The following is a 24,873-nucleotide window of genomic DNA, read 5'->3' on the forward strand; positions in this document are numbered from 1 at the left end:
CCGATTCCCTGACCGTCAGCCAAGTGCCGAGGTAGCGGATTTTGTCAGTGGCCCACTGGAACGCGAAGCTGCGTTGGAGCTGCGTCGTTCTCCTTTTGGGTACGCTGACATTTAAAACATACGACTTGGAGAAGTTGATCTTGTACCCTGACAACCTGCCGAAGGTCTGGAATTCCCGCACCAGGTTGGGGAGGGAGACCTCTGGATGTGTTATGAAGAATAGGAGGTCATCTGCGTACGCGGCTAGCTTATGGTGTGTATCTCCTATGCGTACTCCCTTGATATCTGGGTGGTGGCGGATAGTAGAGAGCAGGGGTTCCAGGGCCAGGACAAACCGCAACGGAGATAGGGGACACCCCTGTCTTGTTCCGTTGTGAATTGGGAACGACTCGGTGGGCGCCCCATTGACCAGGACGTGCGCTGTCGGATGAGTATACAGGGCCTTGATCCATCCCTGCAGGTACGGTCCCACACCCAGGTGTGACAGTGTCTGAAACATATACGTCCAGCAGACCCTATCAAAGGCCTTCTCCGTGTCCGTGGACAGCAGGAGAAGGCCCGTGTCGTCCCCTGTTTTTTTGTGCATTACAGTAAGGGCCCTTATGGTGTCATCCCTGGCTTCCCTTCCCATCACAAACCCCACCTGGTCCGGATGGACCAGAGAGGGTACGTGCACCTGGAGTCGGGTCGCCAGGACCTTCGCTAGCAGTTTGATGTCGTTATTTATAAGGGATATGGGCCGATAACTCCCGCAGTGCTCCCGGTCCTTACCCTCCTTCGGGATTATAGTGATGTGTGTCATGAGCGCTTGTGGGGGCAGTTCGTGTCCCTCCCTGATGGCATTGAACATGTCTAGGAGTGGGGGGTACAGGATCTCGGCATAGCTTTTATAATATTTGATGGGCAGGCCGTCTGGGCCCGGTGTCTTGTCCGGTTTCATGGATTTAATAGCTAGCGCTAGTTCCCCCATAGATATAGGTTCATCCAGCTGGGCGGCCGTGGTTGCCGTCAGAGAGGGGAGCGTATGGGTCTTTAGGTAGTCATCTATTGAGGTCTTGAGTGATCGTGACTGGGCGTCAGTGTGGGGGCGTGGGAGGGAGTACAACCCTGCGTAGTATGTGCGGATGATTTCTTGGATCTTGGCCGGGTGTCTGTGTAGGACTCCCACCTTGTCTCTGATCCTGTCTATGTACGTGTCTTGGCGCCTTTTGGCTAGCATGCGCGCTAGAAGTTTCCCACTTTTGTTCCCATGAATCGCGAAGAAAGCCCTATTTCGCAGAGCGTCCCTTTGGTGAGTGGAGTGTAAGAGTGTAGTCAGTTCCCTACGCAGGCTGAGGAGAGTGGCCTGGTGTGTGGGGAGTTGGTGTTGTTTGTTAAGTGTGTCTGCCTGTGCTATGTCCGATAGTAGTTTAGCCATGCGGGCCTCCCTCTGTTTTTTCAGGAGCGCACTCTTTTGGATGAAGTGGCCTCTTATGACACTCTTATGTGCCTCCCAGCGTATGGTGGGGGAGGTCTGCTCGCAGGTGTTATATGTGAAATATTCCCTTAATGTCGCCCCTATGTCCGAGGTGATCGTAGGGTTTGTAAGCAATGATTCGTTCAATCTCCACTTAGAGATCTTGGGTCTGTGAAGGGGGGAGTGTAATTTGATGATCACTGGGGCATGGTCCGACCACGTCACAGTGCCTTGGTCAGCCTGTAGGACTAGCGGTATGTGGTAGCTGGGTACTAGTAAATAATCTATGCGGGTGTAGGAGTTGTGAGGGTGGGAGTAAAAGGTGAAATCCTTTTCGTCGGGATGGAAGGCTCTCCAACAGTCTACTAGCTTAGCCCTGGCCAGAAGAGTTTTAATGGCTGTAAGGTATTGTGAGGGGATGTGTGTGTGGCCCGAGGAGGAGTCCCACTTGGGGTCTAACGCTACATTTAGATCCCCTCCCACTATTAGTATGCCTTCCTGGAAACCCGCTAGTGTGCGGAGCGTCTTAGCCAAGAATTTATATTGCCCCCGGTTAGGGGCATAGAGGTTGGCGAAGGTATACGTAGTACCCGCGATCGTCCCCTTGAGGAACAGGAAGCGGCCCTCCGGGTCTGTCAGGACCCCAGATTCAGTAAATGGGAGGTGTCTATGTAGGAGTATAGCCGTGCCTCGGGATTTACCTCCCTGGAAGTCACTATAGTACCCCTTGGGGTAGTGGTGGTTCGTCAACTTGGGTCGTGAGCCTGCCCTAAAATGGGTCTCTTGCAGAAACACTATGGATGCTCGTGCTGTCTTAAAGTCCTTATGAGCTCCAGCCCTTTTTTCTGGCGTGTTTAGTCCCCTAGTGTTCAGTGAGAAAATGGTGAGTGGGGCCGGTATTAGAGACATACTGGGTGTGTGTCAGTTGCTCACAGGTGTTACTGTCACTTCTGTCCGGTCGTCAGGTATAGCGAGTACTGGATAGGGTAACTTGGGGAAAACCGGGAAGGTCAGAGGGTAAGAGGGGAAGGAACGTACCCACTGGGTCTAGAGACTGGGTACGGATGAATAACACTATGTACAACGAAAAAACGAAAAATGGAGTTGAGCGTTGGAGGGCAGTAACCACCCCCCCCTCCCGTAGGTGGGAGGGGTGCACCGCACACCTAGGGTTAGAACGCTCCAACCAGTAGGGTAGCAGAGGAGTCCAAGAAGCCCCAAGTGGGCAGGACCCAGCGGGCCCAGGACGCTCCCAGAAAGATCGTCACGTACCTCTGCGAGCCCCCGGGGTACCGCCCAGTCAGGACATCCCGTCTCCCCGCCTCTTGGCTCACCATGCAAGGAGTGTAGCCTATGATGTACCTCCATAAGCGAATGTTTGCAGGGTCTGTGTCATGACCGCAGTTTGTGGACTAATCGGCCCACCGATGTATCATGGTGTCCTTTAGTTTAAGTGTGCCTCGCCCGCCACCCCCCAGGTCACTGGGTGATTCCCAATTTTCTAGGGTCAATTAAAACCACCTAGCTTAGAGTAGTGAGATTTTCCCCTTGGTTTCCCTCAGATGTCGTATGCGTCCCCTTGCTCCCCCCCCCCTAGGCTCCATGACCTGCCTCCCCCCAGTCCCGGCCCGACCCCCAGCAGCCATCCGGCCCCTGTACTTGCATGCAACAACATATATTTAAATGGTCCCTAGAAGGTCTAGTACAGCTTTCTCCCGTAACCCCCTATAACCCGGCAGGGGCGAGATCAAGATAGCCGGGATAGCAGCAACAGTCCATAAAGTCTGAGGGGACCCACTGTGTAACTGCGTGGGCCGCATCACCCCTCTACAGGTGCTGATGTGGCTGACTCCCCCGTCTCGTGCGGGTGGTGTGGTGGCATTGGCCAGTTAGCGTCCCAGTTTGTCCTGATAGGTTGTGCCTGGGGGCTGTAGCCTTTCGGGGTGAATATAGGGGTGATTCATGTGGGTCCCCCTATCTCCTCGCCTAATAAAGGGGGGACAAGTCCAGGGCCGAAGTGTGTCTATCCTGCTCCCTTCGTGCCATGATTAGGCAGGGTATGCCATTTAGTAGAACCCGGGGCCACCCCCTCTCCCCCTCCCCAAGTATTCAGCCCACTGTCCTTGTGTTGAGGTGAAGCGTGTAGTCCCGAACCCCCCTTGTCCCCTTAGGCATACTTGCGGTTATGAAGCGGGAAAAGGAATGCTGTCCCCAGACTCCGGTCCGTTAGTCTGTTGACTGTTCCACGTGGGCCCAGGGTTTGGAGCCGGAAGGCCAACTGTAAGTCCCAGGACTGGAGCGGATATACTCAGGAGAATGGTGATGCTCGAAGCGATATGGATGCAGCAAAGAGAAAGTAGAGGGTGAAATAAGCATACAAGTCCTCCCTGTCAAGGCTTGGTGCGTTCCGTCAGAAGCCCAGGGAGCGGCAGGGTCGTGGCACTGTTAGTTCTGTGTTCCCGCTGGTCTTATCGTCTGCATGCGGGGGTTCCGTAGTCGTTGGGGTTTGGGGCCCACGCCTTGCGGCCTAGGACCTTCCGTGTAAAATCTGAGCGGGTTCGGCCATGTTAGCTTCTCCGGCGGCAGATGTAACTCACGTTGAAGCGTCTCTAAGTCTTCTGCGCCCGTGACCATGAAGGGGCCTGAGGGTGTCGCTACTTGAAGGCCCGTGGGGAAGCACCATCGGTACCTGAGGTTGGCGGACTGCAGTTGCCTGGTGAAGGGTTTCAGGGCTCGCCGGTACGCCAGTGTAGCAGGGGACAGGTCTGGATATAGCTGGATGTCCGACCCTTCTAGTAACACCTTGTCCGCTGCCCGCGCTTTGCGTAGGATCTCCTCCTTAAGCTGGAAACTCTCCATGCAGCAAATGATGTCCCTGGGGGGTCCCCCTGGGGGCCCTTGAGGTCTCAGAGCCCGATTAGCTCTAATAAAGCCTATATGCGTCAGTGGCGGCCTATCGAGGAGCCGATTGAAAAGCTCCATCAGTGTGCTTTGTACTGTGGCCTTGGTATCCAGTTCCTCTGGGACCCCCCTTACCCTAATGTTCTGGCGTCTGCCCCGATTGTCGAGGTCCTCTATATGCAGGGCCATCTGTCTCATCACTGTGGTATGGTGCTGCAGCATGTCTGTGTTAGCTGCCTGTGCCACTGCCATGTGGTCACAGTCCGCTTCAATCTGCGATACACGTTGGTTGAGGCCTTGTAAGTCCTCTCTCAGAGCATGGAGTTCCGCCGTGATCGAGGAGTGCAACTCAGCGTTGGCCGTCTTGAGGTCTTTTTTCGTGGGTAAGTCTTTTAGCAGGGCCATCAGGTCCGACATTGCTGGGTCTCTTGTCGCCCGCGTTTCAGGGGCCTGCTCTCCCGTTGGGGAACGCTGGGAGAAAATGTCCGACTCCGTGGAGTCATTTGAGGCCTGCGGATCCAAGTCCGCCTGTGCGAGCAGGTATCTCTTCATTGTCGGGGTCGGGGTTCCTTTTGGGTGTTCCCCTGATCTTTGGGTATGTGAGGCTCGATGAGTCTTACCCATCACTGCGGTCAGAGTGCGGATTAAACGAGGTTACAAGCCGAGCCAGCGGGGAGCTCAGGGATCAAGCTGCCATCTTCTCGGACCGCTAGGCCACGCCCCTGCCATCCTTCTTTTTAACAAAAAAAAAAACCAGCCCCGGCAGGGGAGGAGGATCTCCGAATGAATCCTTTGTCTAGATTTTCACGAATATACTCCTCTAGGACTAAGTTCTCTTTAGTAGACAAAGGGTATACATGGCCCCTGGGAGGCATAGTACCAGGAAGTAGATTAATCTTACAATCAAAGGACCTGTGTGGGGGTAAAGTGTCGGCCTTCTTTTTGTCAAATACCGCCTTTAAATCCAGGTACAGGGGCGGTATTTGTACTTCTGTAGAATCAGTAGAATTAGTTGGTGTATTAACTATGCAAAGCGGTGACACTTTCCGTAAACACCTCTCCTGACAGCTCTGACCCCATGAGACTATCTCCCCTAATTCCCAATTAATAATAGGGTTATGTCTCTTTAGCCAGGAATACCCCAGGACTATGGGAACAGAAGGAGATGAAATGAGTAATAGAGATATCTCCTCCTTGTGTAAGATACCAGCAGTTAAGTTAACAGGTATGGTCTCACGAAAAATAACAGGCTCAAGTAAAGGTCTACCATCTATGGCCTCAACAGGCCAAGGGCGTCTCCCTTAACTGGGATGGAATAGCGTGTTTGGTAACAAAAACTTGGTCAATAAAGCTCTCAGCAGCTCCGGAATCTATCAATGCCATAGTTTTTAGTACTCCCTTCTCCCACGTTAAGGAAACGGGTAGCAGAAGCCTGTGCTCTTTATAATTATGAGTAGAGGACAAAATAGAAACACCCAAGGCCTGTCCTCTAGAGAAACTTAGGTGCGAGCGTTTCCCGAGCGATTAGGACAAGTTAGGCGTAAGTGACCCTTGACTCCACAGTACATACACAACCCCTCCCTTCTCCTGTACTGTCTCTCCTCTTCTGAGAGGCGAGTACTGCCTATCTGCATAGGTTCTGGAAAAGGTAAGGCTTTGGTCTCAGGACTTTGAAATGATGGAGCTAGTCTAAAGGAAGGTCTACAGGTTCTATCTCGAGTGTTCTGCCTCTCTCTTAAGCGTTCATCAATGCGAGAGATAAAAGAAATTAAATCCTCCAAATTCTCAGGAAGCTCTCTAGTAGCTACCTCGTCAAGTATTACATCTGATAATCCGTTTAAAAACACGTCTATATAAGCCTGTTCATTCCACTTAACTTCTGCCGCCAAGGACCTGAACTCTAGTGCATACTCCACAAGTGTTCGGTTATCTTGTCTAAGGCGCAACAGTAATCTAGCTGCATTGTCCTTTCTGCCAGGAGGGTCAAAAGTTCTTCTAAAAGCAGCTACAAAGGCATTATAATTATATACTAACGGATTATCATTCTCCCACAACGGATTGGCCCATCTCAGAGCTTTCTCAACGAGTAATGTGATGATAAATCCAACCTTCGCCCTATCTGTAGGATAGGATCGGGGTTGTAATTCGAAGTGAATACTGATTTGGTTTAAAAAACCACGACACCTCTCAGGAGAACCACCATAACGTACAGGAGGTGTAATTCGGGAAGAAGCACCTACAGTGGCTACCTCTAGACCTGAACTCACAGGAGAGATAGAAGTATTACGCATCTCCTCTGGTGGATTATTAGGACGAGATAGTAATGCTTGTAGCGCTAGAGCCATCTGGTCCATTCTGTGCTCCATGGCATCAAACCTAGGATCGGAAGGACCAAGTTGACTGTTTGTACCTGCAGGATCCATTGGCCCTGTCGTAATGTCAGGATCGGGACAGGGATCCAACACGCAGAGTACAAAGAGTAGAAAGGTACGTATACCGGACCTTAGAATGGCCGGACTAACGTAGAAAATGGTCAGAGACAAGCCGAGGTCGAGGGAACGAGAAGACAGGTAAGCGAGAGACAAGCCGGGTCAAAGGGTAACAGAGAGAAACAGGGTAATATAAACAAGCCGGATCAGAACCAAAGAGACAATCAGAATACAAGAGCACTGGGTGACTAGACTGGCTAGAACCACGACAGGGCAATGAGCAAATGCGGAAAGCTCTATTAAATACCCCGGTTCTAGGAGGTAATCACACCCCCGACTAGTCCTGATACGTGTTCAGAACTTGACTGACAGGTCGGGCTGGATTAGCGTCATGACGTCGACTACTAAGCGTCGCGTCATAAAAGGACGTGGATCCCTCGCGGCCGGCGTGTAAGTGACCGGAGGAACCGCGAGGAACGGAAGAAACAGACCTTCTGGAAGGAAAAACGTCTAAGTCTCTCCTCCTCTCAGAGGTAGAGACTACAGGTACCCTGACAGGTAGACATTGAATCCCTTCTCATGGGACCAGATCTCCCACAATGTGTGTCCCTAAATCACAGAGAGTCCTACATGAATCACATGCACAGCAATCGCAAGACTCCATGCGGATGTGAGATACAGTGAGAGAGCGATATGCCTTCGGGTCCTATCCATGACCAATGACACCCTACCTATGAAACAAAATATTCTTACGAGGTATGAGGGCTTGGGATTTCAGAGGATTAGAGTGGACAGGATTACAGGGCTACCTGCACTTATACCAAGGACAGGAGATAGTCAGCTTTACAACATTACAGAACATCACACATCTCACCCCCAGCGACTATTTACGTTCCTTACAAATTTGAGGTCTAGTGTGAATGGAGGTGTTAAAGAGAGCACCACAAAACCCCTCTCACTTTTTCTGAGAAATTGTGTCTCGAAGACACCACTCAAACCAGCTTAAAGGACCACTATAGTGCCAGGAAAACATACTTGTTTTCCTGGCACTATAGGGTCTCTAGGTCCCCCCATCCTCTGGGCCCCCCTCCTGCCGGGCTCTAGGAGGTGGAAGGGGTTAACTCTTACCTGTTTTCCCCCACCTGTTTTACCTGTTTTCCCCCTACCGTATGGAAAAGACAGAAACTGATGGTTACTAGCACATGTGCGAGGAAAAGAGAACTTATGTTCATATATGGTGGGAGTGTCCAAAGTTACTGGTTATTATATCTGATATACTGCAGAGACACATTGATGGGATCTGATGCAAATTAATGTAGCACATAGTAATTCCGGTGAATATAACAGTTTACCATTATTACTATTCTTGGAACATGATAGAAATCATCACAATGTGCTGTGTAATGCATATTTGGTTTTCCTCTGCTAGGGTAGATTTGAAAGAATTGTTTAGAAAGATTCAAAGCACTTTTTTTTTTTTTTATTCTTTATTTTTGCAGTGCATATAGTGGTAACAGTCAGGCACGTGGTACCCCAAAGGCAATCCGCATGCATATTTCTAAAACAAAGAGTGACAACCTGGAAAGCATTAGGGTATGGTAGTACAATGCACTATTTTTATATTTATGAACAGGCTTAGATCGTGCTATTTAGTCGTATTATAGATTATAAGATAGCTTTACAATAGTGGTAACAAGCGCTGCCAACGTTGGGTATTACTAGTAGTCAACGCTACCGACAACAGGTATCCGAAGGTCTATGTAAATTAGCGGTTACACAACATCACTGTTTATAGTTTAGGTATGCATGTTTACTAAGACAGTCTGCGAGGCATTACTGGTAATGGTAAAGTGTAGCTGGAACCCCACCTGGCAAGGTTACTGCCCCTACCCCACTCACTGACAGTAAGGGAGTAACAGTAGGTGAAATTAAATGATCGGTGCCCGACCGGCTAGTTATGTTAGCGTAATTGCGATGTGGGGAAGGTAACTTAGCTTTAGTGCACTTCCTCTGAGAAAACCAACCAAGTACTCTGAACTGACAGGTTATACGTGTTATTTAGTGGATGTGTGTGCAAACGAGCCGCTAGGGTCGAAGAACGATTATTAGTGTAGCCCTATGCCATGTTGCTAGTATTAGAAAATGATGAGGGCTTAAAAGTGGCGGTTAGGTATACATGCTAAGCCAGACTAGCGAGTCTCCCGTGTGGGGCGCGGTGTTGCGCTAAACGCCAACCTAGTGGACTGAAAAGCCTTATTGTATATCATGCTAAATTAACAAGCTTGTGAGACAGGCCTACAAGAGTCCACAATATCGCACATGAATTAGGTACTGGTACTGACAGTGTGGTACTCAGAGAAGCTGCACTTTTTTGGTACATTATAACAAGCTAGTAACAATTTTATGATCGAGAAAATATAAACTTAAGTCCATGTAAGCTGGATCATAGCAGGTGACCGCCAGGTTAAACCGGGTCTGCCAGCGCCATCACTGGGACTTGCCTGCAAGCCGTCCGGGTCTTCATATCCCTGCATTCAATGCCCAGTCTATGGGGAGGTCGTCGATCGCTCTGCAATGGGCATGTTTCATGCAGATATGCACCTTTCTTAAGAGTAGGAGGCTGCACTGCGTCTGGGTGTCTTGTGGTGCACCTGCACGATGATCCGCCATCTTGTGGGGTTAGGACTTTGGGCACATGTGGAGGCCAGAAATGCCGAGTGGTCAAAAGGGATCCATTTGTGGTCGGTGACAGCAAATGCCTCTGCGCCATCTTGCCTGTCGTTGAACCGCACCGCCTGAACAGTCTCCTCAGTGGGGGCCTCCCGTCAGTCAGCTTTGACCGTTCCAGCTCGTACCTGTTGCCGGCGGGTGACGGCCATTTGGGGAAATACCGCTGGTGAGTTTTCTGCAGCAGGGTGGTTGTTTCGGCCCCGCGTGTCGGAACATGACAGGAGTTGCTGCTTGTGCGGGCAGACCGGGATGACCCCCCGGTCCAGGGGGGGGGGGGGGACGCCGGACACCGGCTGGAGACCCGGGAGAGCGGCCGTCTCGTCCCGGCTCAAGCTCCTCACGCCTCGGGCCTTCATCGGGTTACGGAGGGCAGCTTGTGGGGTATCCCCTCGAACCCCAGGTTCTGGGGATCAGGGTGGTAGTTGGTGCGGGTGGCTATTAAGATTTGTGCCCCCAGTTTGCTCCGTTTTCGGGCCTCAAAGCGGGAGCTCAGACAAAACGTGTCTGATCCCGTCGGCGGTCCGGCCCCGCCCCCAAAGCACTTTTTTTTTTTAATTGCAGAGCACTGTGGCATGATGTGCTCTTTTTACAAAAGTAATAATTAGCTGTAGGGCAGGGGTGCCCAAAAAGATGATCCCCAGATGTTGTAGAACTACAACTCCCATGATTCTTTGCGTGCCTTTAGCATTACAAAGCATCATGGAAACTGTAGTTTTAAAACATCTGGGGATCTACCTTTTGGGCACCCCTGCTGTAGGGTATCCATAAAGTTTCCACCAAAAATCTATTCATAGCAACACACTTAAAACCTATATAAAGAATTAAAAACAAAAAAAAGTGATCATCTCACTTTGAAGCAGAGTTATTTTTTTTTATTTACAAAAAAAGAGCATTCAATGACATGATAGGGTGATTTTTTTTCTATTTTCAATTTTATTAACATAAAAAAAATTAAACGTTACAGTTTCCTTCAAATGTCATGTACACACATAGTAAGGTGAGAGGAATGGGCGCCCTGCATCCCAAAACTACTAGTGTTCAGGTCCAAGCTAGGAGTTGTGGATAGCTGCCTTTGGAGACAGATTATTAAATGCAGCTGCCTGCGTTGCCATATGTATAGTATTTACCACTATGTCAGGGGCATAGTGGTGAGATCAGGGATGGTCAACAAATAAATATATAAATAACTTTTCATCTATGCAACTTGGATTTCACAATATCCATTTGCATGCCCTTTAAAATGACATGTCATATTTGGCATGACAGGTGCACTTTAAATGCTGAAGTTGCTTGCCCCTGGTAAATGGCATTGACTACTCGATACACATTACCAGACAGAGTCAGCACCCTGGTATGAGAACCATTTGTGCAATTTGTTGTATTTCAGATATATGTAACCTTGGTGTCTGGAGTTTTATTCTTAGTGTTTTATAACTGCAAGTCCAGAATATGTTTCTTGATAATGGTTTTCACTGAGTGTTACTAAACTAGGCAATGTAGGTGATACCATGCTTGTTTTGGCTATAGCACAAAGGTTTCAGGTGATGTTCCTATGCCCTCGTTGTTTGTTTAAGTGCCTCGTTAGATCTTCTATCCTCAGGTCCTTCAGCTGTACCAAGTGCTCCAGACGCTGGACCTTCATCTGTAGGATCTGTCAAAGAGAGAGCTCAATCAGTTGACCATACCCAGTGAAGGTCACAGCTGAGACTAAGCTGTAGTTTTTGTGCAGAGCAGCAGAAAACATAAGTCGCATAGTTAGGAATTACTTAAGTACATAACATTAGAAAATATAAACAAAGCTATAAAAACTCTAAACAACTGCTTCACCAGATTTAAACACACACAAAATATTTAGAACTTCAGGCTAGGTTGTCCAACTGTCTTCTATAACTGCGAGTATAAATCAGTGCTGCACTAATTAGGATTAGATTTTTTGTTTTTATAATATCATAAGCCTGCCTGGATGAAATATATACTTGAAGGCATATTCACTAAAGTGTGACATGTTGTCAATTCAAAGTAAACTTTAACCCCTTAAGGACACATGACGTGTGACATGTCATGATTCCCTTTTATTCCAGAAGTTTGGTCCTTAAGGGGCTAAGGGGGGTTGTTTTCCAGGAAGCATGTAGAGATCGATTCTCAGAGAGTACTACTCAGCTGGAATTACTAATTCAGTTCTCTGAAACTACAAAGTCTACTTACACTAAATGAGGGCTACATGGCATTCACCTAGGGATCAATAATTGGTACATTGTGGTTTATCATTAATATTTAGGTTTCTGGCTGTTTCAGCCTCCATTTTAGGAAACACCTTGCCAAGTTATCCCATAGGATGGACACAGTCACATTATACCTGTATTACTGACACCACTGATTGCCTCAATATAATATTGTCATATTAACATCCACTGATGGCTTTCTTTCCATCTAATTTTGTCAAATGGTTAGAATCACTGAAGCAGAGATCTGGACCTCATCAACTACTATTAACCATCGTCGAGAGCTTTAGTTTGCCTCCGTTAAAGTATGCCGCATTGCTTTCAGTTTCACTGGGTCCCCAATTATTTAAATCTATTTCCCTTTTGCCCAAGAAACTTGAGGTTACAGTTAGAAATTATTTTTACCGTGGAACATTCCCTTCCAATAATGCTGACTCTACTGCCCTGCTTCAGAAATGGGACCTTCTGTTAACTTTCTTACCTTTGTGTAGACTGTCTTGCAAACTTTTGCCAAGCACTAAGAACGTTCTTGCAGGATTTCTCCATTCTCACTCCTACAGTTCTATGTCCTCTAATAAGCAACCTATAATGTCCATGTAACCATATGAGATCACAGAGCCTATGAAATCAAGCCTACAATTTGGCAAGCTCATGCTACTGCTCTCAGGTCCTTGACAGACCAGTGAACAGAGGACCGAATGCTAGCAACTACCAGTCACTTGCAGGACAAGCAAATCACCTTTTGCCCCATTAGCTATATACGAGGGAGACCATGGGCTAGACATTTTGATAGCAGACCCATAGCTGGGAGTTAAAGTGGAACCAGAAGGTCAGGATCAAAAACAGAGCTGTACCTACACAAGCCAAACACATGGATAATGTTTCCACAACCATCTGACTATATAGCTCTATGCTGGCACTATGGCTTGACCTAGATGTGGAAGCCATTTAATCCCTTGCAATGTGTATTATGGGACTGCCCACATCTCGGCTCTCTGATGGGAGGGGAGAGAGTTCAGCCCAAGTTGCGCACACGCATTCACAAGTTGGATAATATTAACTTGGGTAGCCTATATCTTCTGGACGTGTTGAATGACCGTGATGATGGACGGTCTTAGAGCTGCAGAGATTTTTATACATTGCTTCAGTTCTAAGCTACTCAGAGCTGAGAGTAGACACAGGGTGCTCTATGGATCTTTACCTTTTGCAATCTTGTAAATTTTTGAGAATGATCCCTTAGTTAAAGGCTTGATCAAAACCTTTTTTGTATATATGTATTCCCCCACCTTAATAAACTCTCAAAGAGCGTTTTTAAAGAAGATTTACTTACCTCAAACCAGCGCCGGGTAAAGCTTCCCAGTGCTGCTCAGTGCATGCTTCCTTCTGCGTGGGAGGGAGCAAAGACAAGTGCTTCCAAATCAGTTAGCACTGATGACCGATGCAAAATATGCACAGAATTTAGATTAAGCAGCAGAGACCTGGGTTGACTAAGTCACATGTGCTCGGGTGCAAATTAACACCGGCACACAATTAAAAATAACTCTGGATGTGCAGTCGTTCAAGCTGAAACACTACACATCCAGACTCCTACCACCATGGCCACTTGAAAAAGATGTTTGAAGTAACCCTTTTAAATCCTGGTAGGAAAACCATATCCTCCAAATGTTTATTTGTTGGTAGAGGAAGCATTTTTCCCTGAATCTCATAGCTGCAACAATTCAAATTTTCTCTTTGAGAATCAGATCAGTACCTTGGTATCTATTTTCCATTACTAAGTGCACTGCAGACACAAACCATTCGTCACCAAGACAGGCCCAGCAGGACATGAGCTAAAAAAAAAAAAAGGTTTCTATTTCTACATGCAAGATCTGTTTTCCTACAAAGCAATGTTTAAACACAGGGTGGCAGCTGAGTGTTTTAGTGGCTATCCAAAGTCTGCCTAATGTTGTGGGAAATACGTTGTTCAAAGCACAGCTTTCCTCTAATTGTAGGCACATGTCACAATCTTTAAACACAGGCTGTCAGCTTTCTCTTTAGTGTGGTGAACTGCTCTGTAATAGATTTGCCAACTACACAATTTGACAATTGTTTTACCTTGATTTGGATTTATTTTGTAAGACAACATTTTCTGACTGGTTGTTTCTCAACTGTTATCAGTGTTGGAGAAGGGAGGATGGATGTGAAACAGCTGCTTCAAGATGACTCCTATGGGTTGTGTTTTCAAAACCAGTATTAACCATGCTGTCATAAAGGCAGATGTTACACATAGCAGGCCTTTGAGATTAGCGCCCCAGATCGTGTTTATCTCAAAATTAATATGACACTTAAAAATAAGCCTAATAAGTCCTTACTTAGATCTAAGAACTCCCCATGTTTAACAGACACAATATACTGCATTTATTTTGTGTACATTGAACACGTTTGGTGGAGATGGCTGTTTATGTCTACAGTAACTTTGAACAAAGGAGAAGTGTAAAAATGGTGTGCTGCTATGATAACTTTTCTAAACAGTTTATGTTGTGCCTGTCTTTCTCCAAGCACACATTTTTATGCCTGGTTCAGTGCCATCATGCCGAGGAGGACACTGGGAGTGCAGCATTATTTTTAAATATCGCCTTAAAATACATCATTTATCCATATACTTTTATATTAAAAGTAAACTTGTTAGTAATAGTTGTTTTTTATATCACTGCTTATACTGCACAATTATCTCTGAGGAAGTCCAATCTATTTGGACGAAACGCGTTAGATTGCAGTTTATTTAATTTATTTATCTTTGATTAAGGCTTGTTATTGCCTTAAAATAAAACTGTTTATATTCCAACTGGCATACTCCCAATTCTTGGAAGACAGTTACCTATCCGTGGAAGGTGAACGCTACTTCAGCCCCATGTGAGCTTAAAGGCGCATTATTCTACACTATTTCGTGAGTGCAATTATTGTGGGCTAAATCCAATTGCTATTATTGTACTTCACTATGTGCTATGTATTCTTTTGTTTTTTAGTTATTCAGCTGTATCCCATTTTTGTTTATTCGCATATCTGTATTTGAGGTCCGTTTGGGGGAAACCTCTTGGGAAGCTGTACTCATCTCACACTCAGTTAAGTACTTCTGCATATTTTTACCATTTAGTTGGTTAGGTGCATTTGTATCTCTTGTGTGTTTTGTTCTTTTTTTCTCTTTTTTATTCATAAATCAACCCAGGATGGCAGGTGTGGAATAACCTTTTTTTTCCCCCATGACAGATTTTGCCTTTTAGCGGAAAGCAGAAAGGTGAATAGATCGTACAGGACTCGCCTAAGAGGTTTGTCTTGACATTGGCAGTAAGCTTGCACTTAAAATGTTACTCCAACCTTTTTAGGTATATGACAATTTGCTATTGCTCAATAGGTCCCTACTTAATAATAAAGTTAAAAATGAAGAATAAAATTCAGCTCCAAGCAAAGTTCCCTGCTTTGGTTTCCATGCCCCTTCTAAGATCACTGCTTCCCTTGCACAGTCCGATTTAAATGCCTCACAGAGAAGCATTTTATTGTACTGTTTCACGGGCTCAGAGCGCATGCACATGCTGTGAGCGGATAAGAGTAGGAATTGAGGGGGTGGAAAGGGGAGGGTAGTCAATAATAAAAAAAATATAAATAAAAAAAAAAAGCATAATCAGTCACTAGAGGGAGGCTGGGACAGAGCACAAAGAGGGAGGGAGAGCTCCCCTTTGCATGCGCACCTTCAGCGCTGCATGCAGGGGGCGAAACTAAGAATGTCTGTCTCCAGCACACAGTGCGAGCAGACAACAGATGGAATTTTTACACAGAATTAACATTAGGCAGTCTGGAACAGAGTTCCAGCTTGCTCAAGTAATGTGTGTCGGGGGTGAAACACCAGCACAAAAGTGCAAATATCTCTGTATGTGCAGTGCTTTAAGCAGATTCCTACCACCATGAGCACTTATAAAAGCAGAAATGGTAATAGTGGTTGGAGTAACCCTTTAAGTGCCCTTTGTAGTGGTAACAAAAACTGTTATTTGAAAGGACACATTCCTAAACACTGACAAAGCTGTCACAATGATCTTTGGATCAGTACCTTAATTACACAAATTACACAATTCCCACCTATCCATCAAAACAAAATCAAATAGCACACTGACCGCAGTCCACTCTTTCAAATACCTGGGTATGTTGTTAGACCCCAATCTATCTTTTGGCCTGCACATAGAAAAACTTGCATTAAAACTTTATCCAAAACTAGGTGCCCTGTACAGAAACAAATCCTGCCTAAGCCCTTCAGTAAAGGAAAAGATTGCACAGCAAAAGCTGATACCAATCATTGATTATGGGGATGTAGTACATGCACCTGCACCACAAACGCACCTTAACCTCCCTGGCGGTATTCCCGAGCGTGACTCGGGGTTAATTTTCGCTGCCAGAAGCGGTAACCCCGAGTCACGCTACAATGACGTTACATATATATAATATGTATATATATTATATATATAATAGATGTACATATATATATATATTATATATAAATACGTATAATTAAAATAATAAATAAATAAAATAATAAAATAAATAAATAAAATATTGAAACAAAATTTAATATAAATTATATATGCATATGTAATTTCATTCTAACTGTATTTTGTTATTAATATATATATATATATATATATATATATCGGTAACAAAATACACTTAGAATGACATTCTCTATATATCTATATATATATAAAATACAAATAACCGCAAATATATATATATATAATTACATAAAAGATTACATTAGTATACACGTAGAATTTAAATACCTATAAATGCATATATATTAAAATTCTACATGTATATTTAAATAATCTTTTAACGTAATTATGTGATTTGATTAATTAAAATTTGATTGACATGCCTGACATGGGGGCGGAACTGGGCGGGTAATTCAAATGCAAAAAAATGGTACCGCTTTTGGTACAAAATTCCTGACATAATCATACCGCCAGGGAGGTTAATAAGCTAATACATTGTATAACTTGTTCTGCTGCTTTGTGCTACAATGTAATTACATGACCCACCATGGTGACATGCTAAAATAACTAAACTGGCTGTTGCTGGAATTCAGACGCATCCTTCATCTTTCCAGCCTTGTGTTTATGAGATTTTCTGGTAAGCTCCCACCCTACCTGAGCAGAATGCTCTCCCCGGCTGTTCCCACCTCCTATAACCCCCGATCCAGTATCAGCACTTTATTTAGTCTACCTCAATACAAAAAGAAAGCAGCCTGATCCTCCTTTTCCTACAGAGCGCCGCAATTATGGAACGACCTCCCGCACACTTTCAAATCTTCCCCAGGCCTAAAATCCTTTAAGAAATCCCTCTCTACATACCTCAAAACAGAATGCACCACGGCCATGGTTGATTATATATTTCCTACCTGTTCTATGTTATATTTTGTATATATTGTGTATTAATATTGTTTTTGTATTTTATTGTACCCTATTGTATCAATGCAATGTTTTGTGGACCCTGGACATACTTGAAAACAAGAGAAATCTCAATCTATCTTTCCTGGTAAAATATTTAATAAATAAATACATTTAGGCTAGCATATTTATCTGCAGGATAATATCTGGTAATTATATATTATTTTTCTTTACTGTTCGTGCCACTGAATACAGTAGAAGGATCAGACCACTCTTACTGTATTTTTAAACTTATAATGTCACAGCTTCTTTGTGATGTGTCATCTTGTTGCACAGGGTTTTTGTTATGCTCGTATATCAGACATACCAAGTCTCCCGGAGGCTCCAGGATTTTCCCACATTTTTAATGCAGCTCCCTAACCCCCGCAAATCCTATACAATAACCCGGAAATCACACACTCAATCTGAATGTGCATCTGTATGTTCCCGTTTGTGTCTGTATGTGACAGTGTGTGTTTGAGTGTGTATGCACCAGTGCATATAGCAGTGTGTCAAGGTGTTCATATATGTTTGGAGGCTGTGTGGGAGTGTGGTGGGCACAGTAGCTGATAAAGCCACCTCCCTGAAGTGCATTTTGGTATATTCTACATTTCAATCATAGGAGCTGGTGATAGTATCAACTATACAACATGCTATAGTTTCGGATTCTGTGTGATCTCTATAGGAAACGTTCTTTGATTTTAGAATTTGCATGTTCAGCTAAAACTGAATGCACCTTCTGCTGATTTAAGTAGGATATGACTAGTTATATCTGAAGGAATCTTTGCTTGCATTTTCTACATCTGCAAAACTGTGGCTAGACCTCTAAATTCATGTCAGGGTATAGAATGTGCCAAATTTTTTCTTGTGTTCTGAAGTTTCCTATTACAGTTTCTGATATGGGAAACCGTGACCTGTTCATAGATATTCTTGTTAGATGAGAGCAGATTGTTCTTTATCACAGCAGTTATTTTCAATATGTTATTCCAAAAGAAGCCAGCAATACATTCCAGAATTTTACCAGGATCTGCTAGTTAACAGCTGTTTAAAGAGGAACTGTCACTTCATCAAAGTTAGATTTTTATTTTTTGTGCTATTTTTTAAATTCATTTTAAACTTTACATGCTGCATGTAAATTGGTTAAACCTTGTAGTGCTGTGCACATGACACGTACATGACATTTCTCTGTAAGATGCCTGAACGAAATGTGCCTGCGACTGCCTGAGACCTTTTGGGGCAGTGACGCCTCCGCAAGAAAGTTTAAAAAAAAATGTTTTATTTATGGTGTTTTTGGATGCCTGCTAGCAGAGTAATGGAAGAGTCGGGCAGTAAGCAGGGCCTGTGTATACGTATGTATGATGGATGTGTTTGCAAGTGGATGTGGGTGATATTAAACATTGGTGTCAGTGCAGTTAAAGGGAAAAAAAAGTTGATCACTTTGCATATACATACTTCTGTGACTGCTCTCTCATGATGAATAGGTCATACTGATGGAAGATGCATGAATGTATGTCACACTTCGTTTAAGTCTTCTCTTAAAAAAAAAAAAGGGCCATTTGTTTGTTCTTGCCCCCAGAAAAAAAAGTTGTTGGCCATGTCTTGAGAGGATACATGTCCTATATAATGACTCGTCTACAGCCCATCCTATACTAAATCCCTACACATTCACACCTCTAAATTATTTTCTCATGTTAGAACAATGCCTTCCGCACTGCATTCTGTCCTACCACCAACTCGTATATTCCCTACAAACTTCACTAAACAGCACTGTAAAGTAGTGATGCACATTGAGGTGTTGATTCTGTGTCCCTTGACTTGTATTTTATACTAGCATATGATTGTTCCATAGTTCCTCCTGTCCGTTATATTGTTTTTCTGCAATATGTTTTCATTGTTTCTTGCTTGCTTCACCATCCCATTTAATTTTTAGTTTTTTTAATTCCTCTTTTCCGCTTTTATAATTTCACTTCACATTTCTATTCTTTCCCCTAGCTATCATTGGTTGTTGTTGTTGTTGCTATTATTATTATGATATTTATATAGCGCCATTAAATTCCGCAGCGCTTTACAATGGGTGGACGAACAGACATTATTATTATTATTATTATTATATTATTTATATAGCGCCAACAAATTCCGTAGCGCTGTACAATGGACTAACAGAAACATAATTGAGATCAGACCACTGGACATACAGGAACAGAGGGGGTTGAGGGCCCCGCTCAATGAGCTTACATGCTAGAGGGAGTGGGGTATAGTGACACAAAGGGTTAAAGTAGGGGAATTAAATAGTTTGTTAGAGAAGGGTTTATTGAGTGCTTGGTAGGTAATTTTTGACAGTTGCAGGAAAGGAGTCATGGGGTGGGGGATGAGAAGCCTGCTGACAGTTTAATTGATACGCTTTAATGAAGAAGTGAGTTTTCAAAGATTTTTTGAAGAAGTGGAGGCTGGGTGAAAGTCTGATTGAGGAGGGAAGGGAGTTCCACAGAATAGGTGCAGCCCTAGAGAAGTCTTGAAGGCGAGCGTCAGAGGTGGGGATCCGGGCAGAGGATAGGCGTAGGTCTTGGGATGAGCGCAGGGGTCTCGACGGGACATACTTGTGTATGAGGGAGGATAGGTATGTTGGAGCAGCATTATGTAGGGATTTGTAAGCAAGCGCCAGAATTTGGAATTGGGCCCTATATCTAACTGGAAGCCAATGCAGGGACTGACAGAGCGTGGAGGCGTGGGAGGTGCGACCGGACAGGAAAATAAGCCTCGCAGCCGCATTCATTATAGATTGCAGCGGTGCAAGCTGGGAACATGTAAGACCAGTGAGAAGGGGATTGCAGTAGTCGAGGCGAGAGAGAACAATAGCATGAACCAGTATCTTAGCCACGTCCGGCATTAGATATGGGCGGATGCGCGCTATGTTCTTGAGTTGGAAGCGACAGGATTTGACTATCGATTGGACATGGGGAGTAAAAGAGAGGTCAGAATCGAAAAGAACCCCTAGGCAGCGAGCCTGCGAGGTAGAGGTGATAGTAGCGCCGTTGACTTGAATGGAGACAGACACAGGAGTAGCAGCACTTGAGGGACTAAAAACTAGAAGTTCTGTTTTGGACAGGTTGAGTTTAAGGAAGTGAGCAGCCATCCAGTTGTAAATGGCAGCGAGGCAGTCAGAAACACGAGTCTAGGTGGGCGGAGAGAGATCAGGGGAGGACAGGTAGATTTGCGTGTCATCTGCATATAAATGATATTGAAAGCCAAAGGAGCTGATGAGTTTACCAAGGGAGGCAGTATAGATAGAGAACAATAGGGGGCCGAGGACAGAACCTTGGGGGACGCCGACAGAGAGGGGTTGGGGAGAAGAGGCAGAACCAGAGAAAGAAACACTCAAAGAGTGCTGGGAGAGGTAGGAGGAGCACCAGGAGAGAGCAGTATCCCGTAGACGAAAGTTATGAAGAATGTGAAGAAGCTGTTGATGATCAACAGTGTCAAAGGCGGCAGAAAGATCAAGGAGGATTAGGATAGAGTATTGGCCGTGAGATTTAGCAGCAATTAAATCGTTGGATCAGGACCAGTGCAGAATCCAGACTAAAGGGGGTCAAGCAGAGAGTTGGATTCGAGAAAGTCTATCAATCTGGCGTAGCCAACTCTCTCGAGGATCTTGGAGGCAAATGGCAGTAGCGAGTTAGGGCGGTAGTTGGATGGGGAGTTGGGATCAAGGTTGGGCTTTTTCAGAATTGGGGTTACGGTTGCATGTTTGAAGGGTGAGGGAAATGTGCCAGAGGAAAGGGAGAGATTGAAAATGCTAGCAAGAGGAAGAGCAAGAGAGAGAGACAAAGTGCGGATGAGATGCGAGGGAATAGGATCGAAGGAGCAGGTGGTGGGGCGGGAGGACAGGAGCAGAGCAGAAACCTCTTGTGCTGTAGAAGGTGCAAATGTGCATAGGATGGTAGGGGGGGTGGGGTTGGGTGATGTAATTATAGGGGTAGAAGAGAGATTAGAGATCTCTTTCCTGATTGTAGAGATCTTCTCAGTGAAATGAGATGCAAAGAAGAGCATCAAAAGTGTGAAACAGGTGTTTGGGTTGATGGGACAGTGTGCTTATGATGGTTTTGAAGGAGCCATGCTGTAGGAGCGCAGTATAAATTTATAGTGGACAAAGTCAGATGCAAAGTGAAACTTTCTCCAGCAGCGTTCAGCCGTTCTGGAACATTTTTGGAGGTAACGGGTCAGCTTAGTGTGCCAGGGTTGTAGTTGGGGGCGCTTGCTGTGTTTAACTGTAGGAGGTGACATGATGTCAAGTTGAGAGGAGAGAGTGGAGTTGTAGAGTGAGGTTGCAGAGTTAGGGCAGTTGAGATTTGAGATGGGTAAAAGGAGTGTTTGGAGTGTGGTGGAGAAGTGCTGGAGATCGAGGGAGTTGAGGTTTCTGCGAGATTGGAGAGTTGATGGTGGTGAAATTTTGGTATGGGGTATGCAGATGTTAAATGTTAGCAGATGGTGGTCAGACAAAGGAAATGGAACAGTGGAGAGATCAGAGGTGGTACAGAGATTGGTGAAGATGAGGTCAAGAGTGTTTCCTGCAGTGTGAGTTGCTGAGGAAGAAATCTGTGTGAGTCCAAAGGAGGAGACATGTAGTTGTAACCAGAGAAGTTGGACACACAGGAACAGAGGGGTTGAGGGCCCTGCTCAATGAGCTTGCATGCTAGAGGGAGTGGGGTAAAATGACACAAAAAGGTAAGACTAGACTAGTGACAGTTGCAGAAGAGGAATCAGTCAGGAGCTATTAACAGATATGCTTTTATGAAGAAGTGGGTTTTTTAAGACTTTTTGAAGGAGTGAATTTGAGTGGATAAGTGATGAGCTACTTATGCAGTGGCAGTTAAACATGATGTCAATAGTATTTATTGATTATATTGCTATTTGTTTAATGTTTCTATGCACCTAGAATACAAATCTAAATCGTTGGACATACGTGAAAATGTACATCTACTCTTTCTATTGGGGTCGACTGAGAGCCTAATCCTACCAAGGTCAATAAAATGAGAATCACTGATCTTGTTCATGCGGTCTAAATACACCATGGCAAAAAAAATTATTGGTGAAGTAAATAATATTAAAGGGATACTCTAAGTACCAAAACAACTTTAGATGTTTTCATTTTCTGAAAGCATAGTGTGTTAACTTTAGAAGTTGTTACTTCCTTCTCTGTTAATTGAAAATTAATCACACTCAGGAGGCTCCTGCAAGCTCTAGCAAGCTATTAACGGAACTGGAGATAAGAAATTCTAAATAAAACAGACTGTGTAATAATGGAAGGTTAAAGCTTAGATCTCTCTTTACAGGAAATTGAGTTGTGGCCATGGCTGCATAAACAAAGTGATTTAAATCCTAAATGAGAGCAATGAGACTGCAGGGGCAAGATATATACAGCAAAAGCACATAATTAAGCCAAAGCTATTTTGGTGCTTATAGTGTTCCTTTTAATAATGTCACTGTTAAACTCAAAGTGTTTTATAAAAATATTTCAAATAACTATTACAAACAACTTTCAATGGCATTCAAACTAGCAACCGGATGTAAGACACAGCTTTGACAGGTCTTATCTGATTACCAGGGCTACCATCAGAAATTGTGAGGGCCCTGACACAGCTCAAGCTCTGGGGCCCTTGGGTTTGCAGAGTGTGTGTGTTTGTGTAATGGGTGTAGTGTTTGTGTGTATTAGATGTGGTGTATTTAGTGAATGCAGAGTGTGTGTTTTGTGTAGTGAAGGCAAAGTGTGTGTTTTGTGTAGTGAAGGCAAAGTGTGTGTTTTGTGTAGTGAAGGCAGAGTGTGTGTTTGTGTAGTGGATGTAGTGTGTGTATAGTGAAGGCTGTTTGTGTGTATTAGATGCCGTGTGTATAGTGAATGTGGTGTGTGTTTGTGTAGTGCATATAGTGTGTGTATAGTGGATGTAGTGGGTGTTTGTGTAGTGGGTGTACAGTGAATGCAGTGGTCAGGTGGCATGGACTCTGCAGAGGGGGCCCGCAGGACACTCTAACTTCCCTTCTCAGCAGCTTCCCTGTCTAACTCTCACGGCCTGCGTACTGCGTTGCCAAGGCAGATGTAGAAAATGCAAGCAAAGATTCCTTCAGATATAACTAGTCATATCCTACTAAAATCAGCAGAAAGGTGCATTCAGTTTTAGCTGAACATGCAAATTCTAATATCCAAGAACGTTTCCTATAGAGATCACACAGAATCCGAAACCATAGCATGTTGTATAGTTGATACTATCACCAGCTCCTATGATTGAAATTTGGAATATACCAAAATACATTTCAGGGAGGTGGCTTCATCAGCTACTGTGCCCACCACCCTCCCACACAGCCACCAAACATATATGAACACCTTGACCTTGGCAACGCTATGACAGTCGTGGGACTCACAAGATTTAGATGGAAGCTGCTGGGAAGGGAAATGAGTGTGCTGCAACGAACATTAGCCGGGGGCCCGCAGGTATATATATATATGTGTGTACATAGGCAATGTGGTCCTGGGGAGCCCGGACTGCTCTGGGAGTTCCGGGCCCCCAAGGACCGCTGGGCCCATGACAACTGTCAAACATACAGCCCGTGGGAAATTTCCCCGTAGGCCGTCTGCCCTAGTAGGCCATGGCTGATTGCGTGCTCCATTGTAAGGAGTCCTATCTGGCGGCTGTGTGGCGGTGCTATAGTGCTCAGAGAGGTAGGCTGTGTGCACAGCAGGCCAGCCACTCCTCCTTCCCTGCTGCTAGCAATGCCAGAGGAGCATATGGCCTGCGAGCAGAGAAGATCCATCAGGGCTAGTCTGGAAGACGGCTTAAGGTAGGGAAAAAGGAGCTCGTGGGGAACCTCCCTGTAGTGTAGTGTTTTACATTTGGGGGGCAGGGTATAAAATTGGGGGAGGGAGGTGGAGCAGTGTAAAATTGTGTGGGGGGCAGTTTATTAGCGTGGTGAGAGGGAGCGGGCAGTGTATTAGAGTGGTGGGAGTGGGGGCAGTGTATTAAATTAGAGTGGAGGGAGGGGGACAGTGCATTAGATTGGGGGCAGATTATTAGATTAGGGAGGGGGCAGTGTATTAAACTAGAGGGAGGGAAGCAGTGTATTAAATTAAGGGGAGGCGGTGTATTAAATTAGAGTGGTGGGAGGCAGTGTATTTGGGGGGCAGTGTATTAGAGTGGGGGGGTCGGGCCGCGGGAGGCTGTGTATTAAATTGAGGGGCATAGTAAGTGTAGCGGAATGGATGTTTGCCAGACTCTTTTTTTTTTTATTCCCCTTTTTCAGCTGTCCGTACCCCTTGTAATAAAACTTCCACCTTTCGTGTGTTTTCCAGCTGTTATTTCGTGTGCTTCCTCTTTGGCCATTCGGGAGAATTCATACAAACGGATCCCCTTGGTCTCCCGAACGAGGACCACCCCTGTGCCCCAATAGAATGTTGACACCAACCACTCAAGTGCGAAACCGCAGGGGAAACAATTAATAAATGCTTCCTCTGGGTGGCATTTGTCTCCCGAACATGGGCAGTGGTACTTGCTCGTCGAGTGCCTGGAACTCTTTTCGGCTAGGCACTCGCGTGAACGCCGGTAAACCTTAGACCGCTGCCCATTCCAATTCCCGACCACCTACACGAACAACGTTTGGGAGATATGAGATACCGAACAGGGGGAGCATTTGTATCC

At 45.1% G+C, this 24,873-nt stretch overlaps 1 protein-coding gene across 1 annotated transcript in view; it reads right to left on the bottom strand.

The window, feature by feature from the left end:
- Positions 1–10,435: 10,435 nt before the first annotated feature.
- Positions 10,436–24,873, bottom strand: part of LOC134574514 (sperm flagellar protein 1-like) — a 63,162-nt gene continuing 48,724 nt past the window's right edge. The window contains exon 7 of the mRNA XM_063433620.1: positions 10,436–11,167. Within this exon, the coding sequence (XP_063289690.1) occupies positions 11,054–11,167 (114 nt within the window). The 3' untranslated portion in view covers positions 10,436–11,053. The remainder of the gene's footprint in view (positions 11,168–24,873) is intronic.

This window comes from Pelobates fuscus, chromosome 10, assembly GCF_036172605.1.
Source record: "Pelobates fuscus isolate aPelFus1 chromosome 10, aPelFus1.pri, whole genome shotgun sequence".
Taxonomy (NCBI): domain Eukaryota; kingdom Metazoa; phylum Chordata; class Amphibia; order Anura; family Pelobatidae; genus Pelobates; species Pelobates fuscus.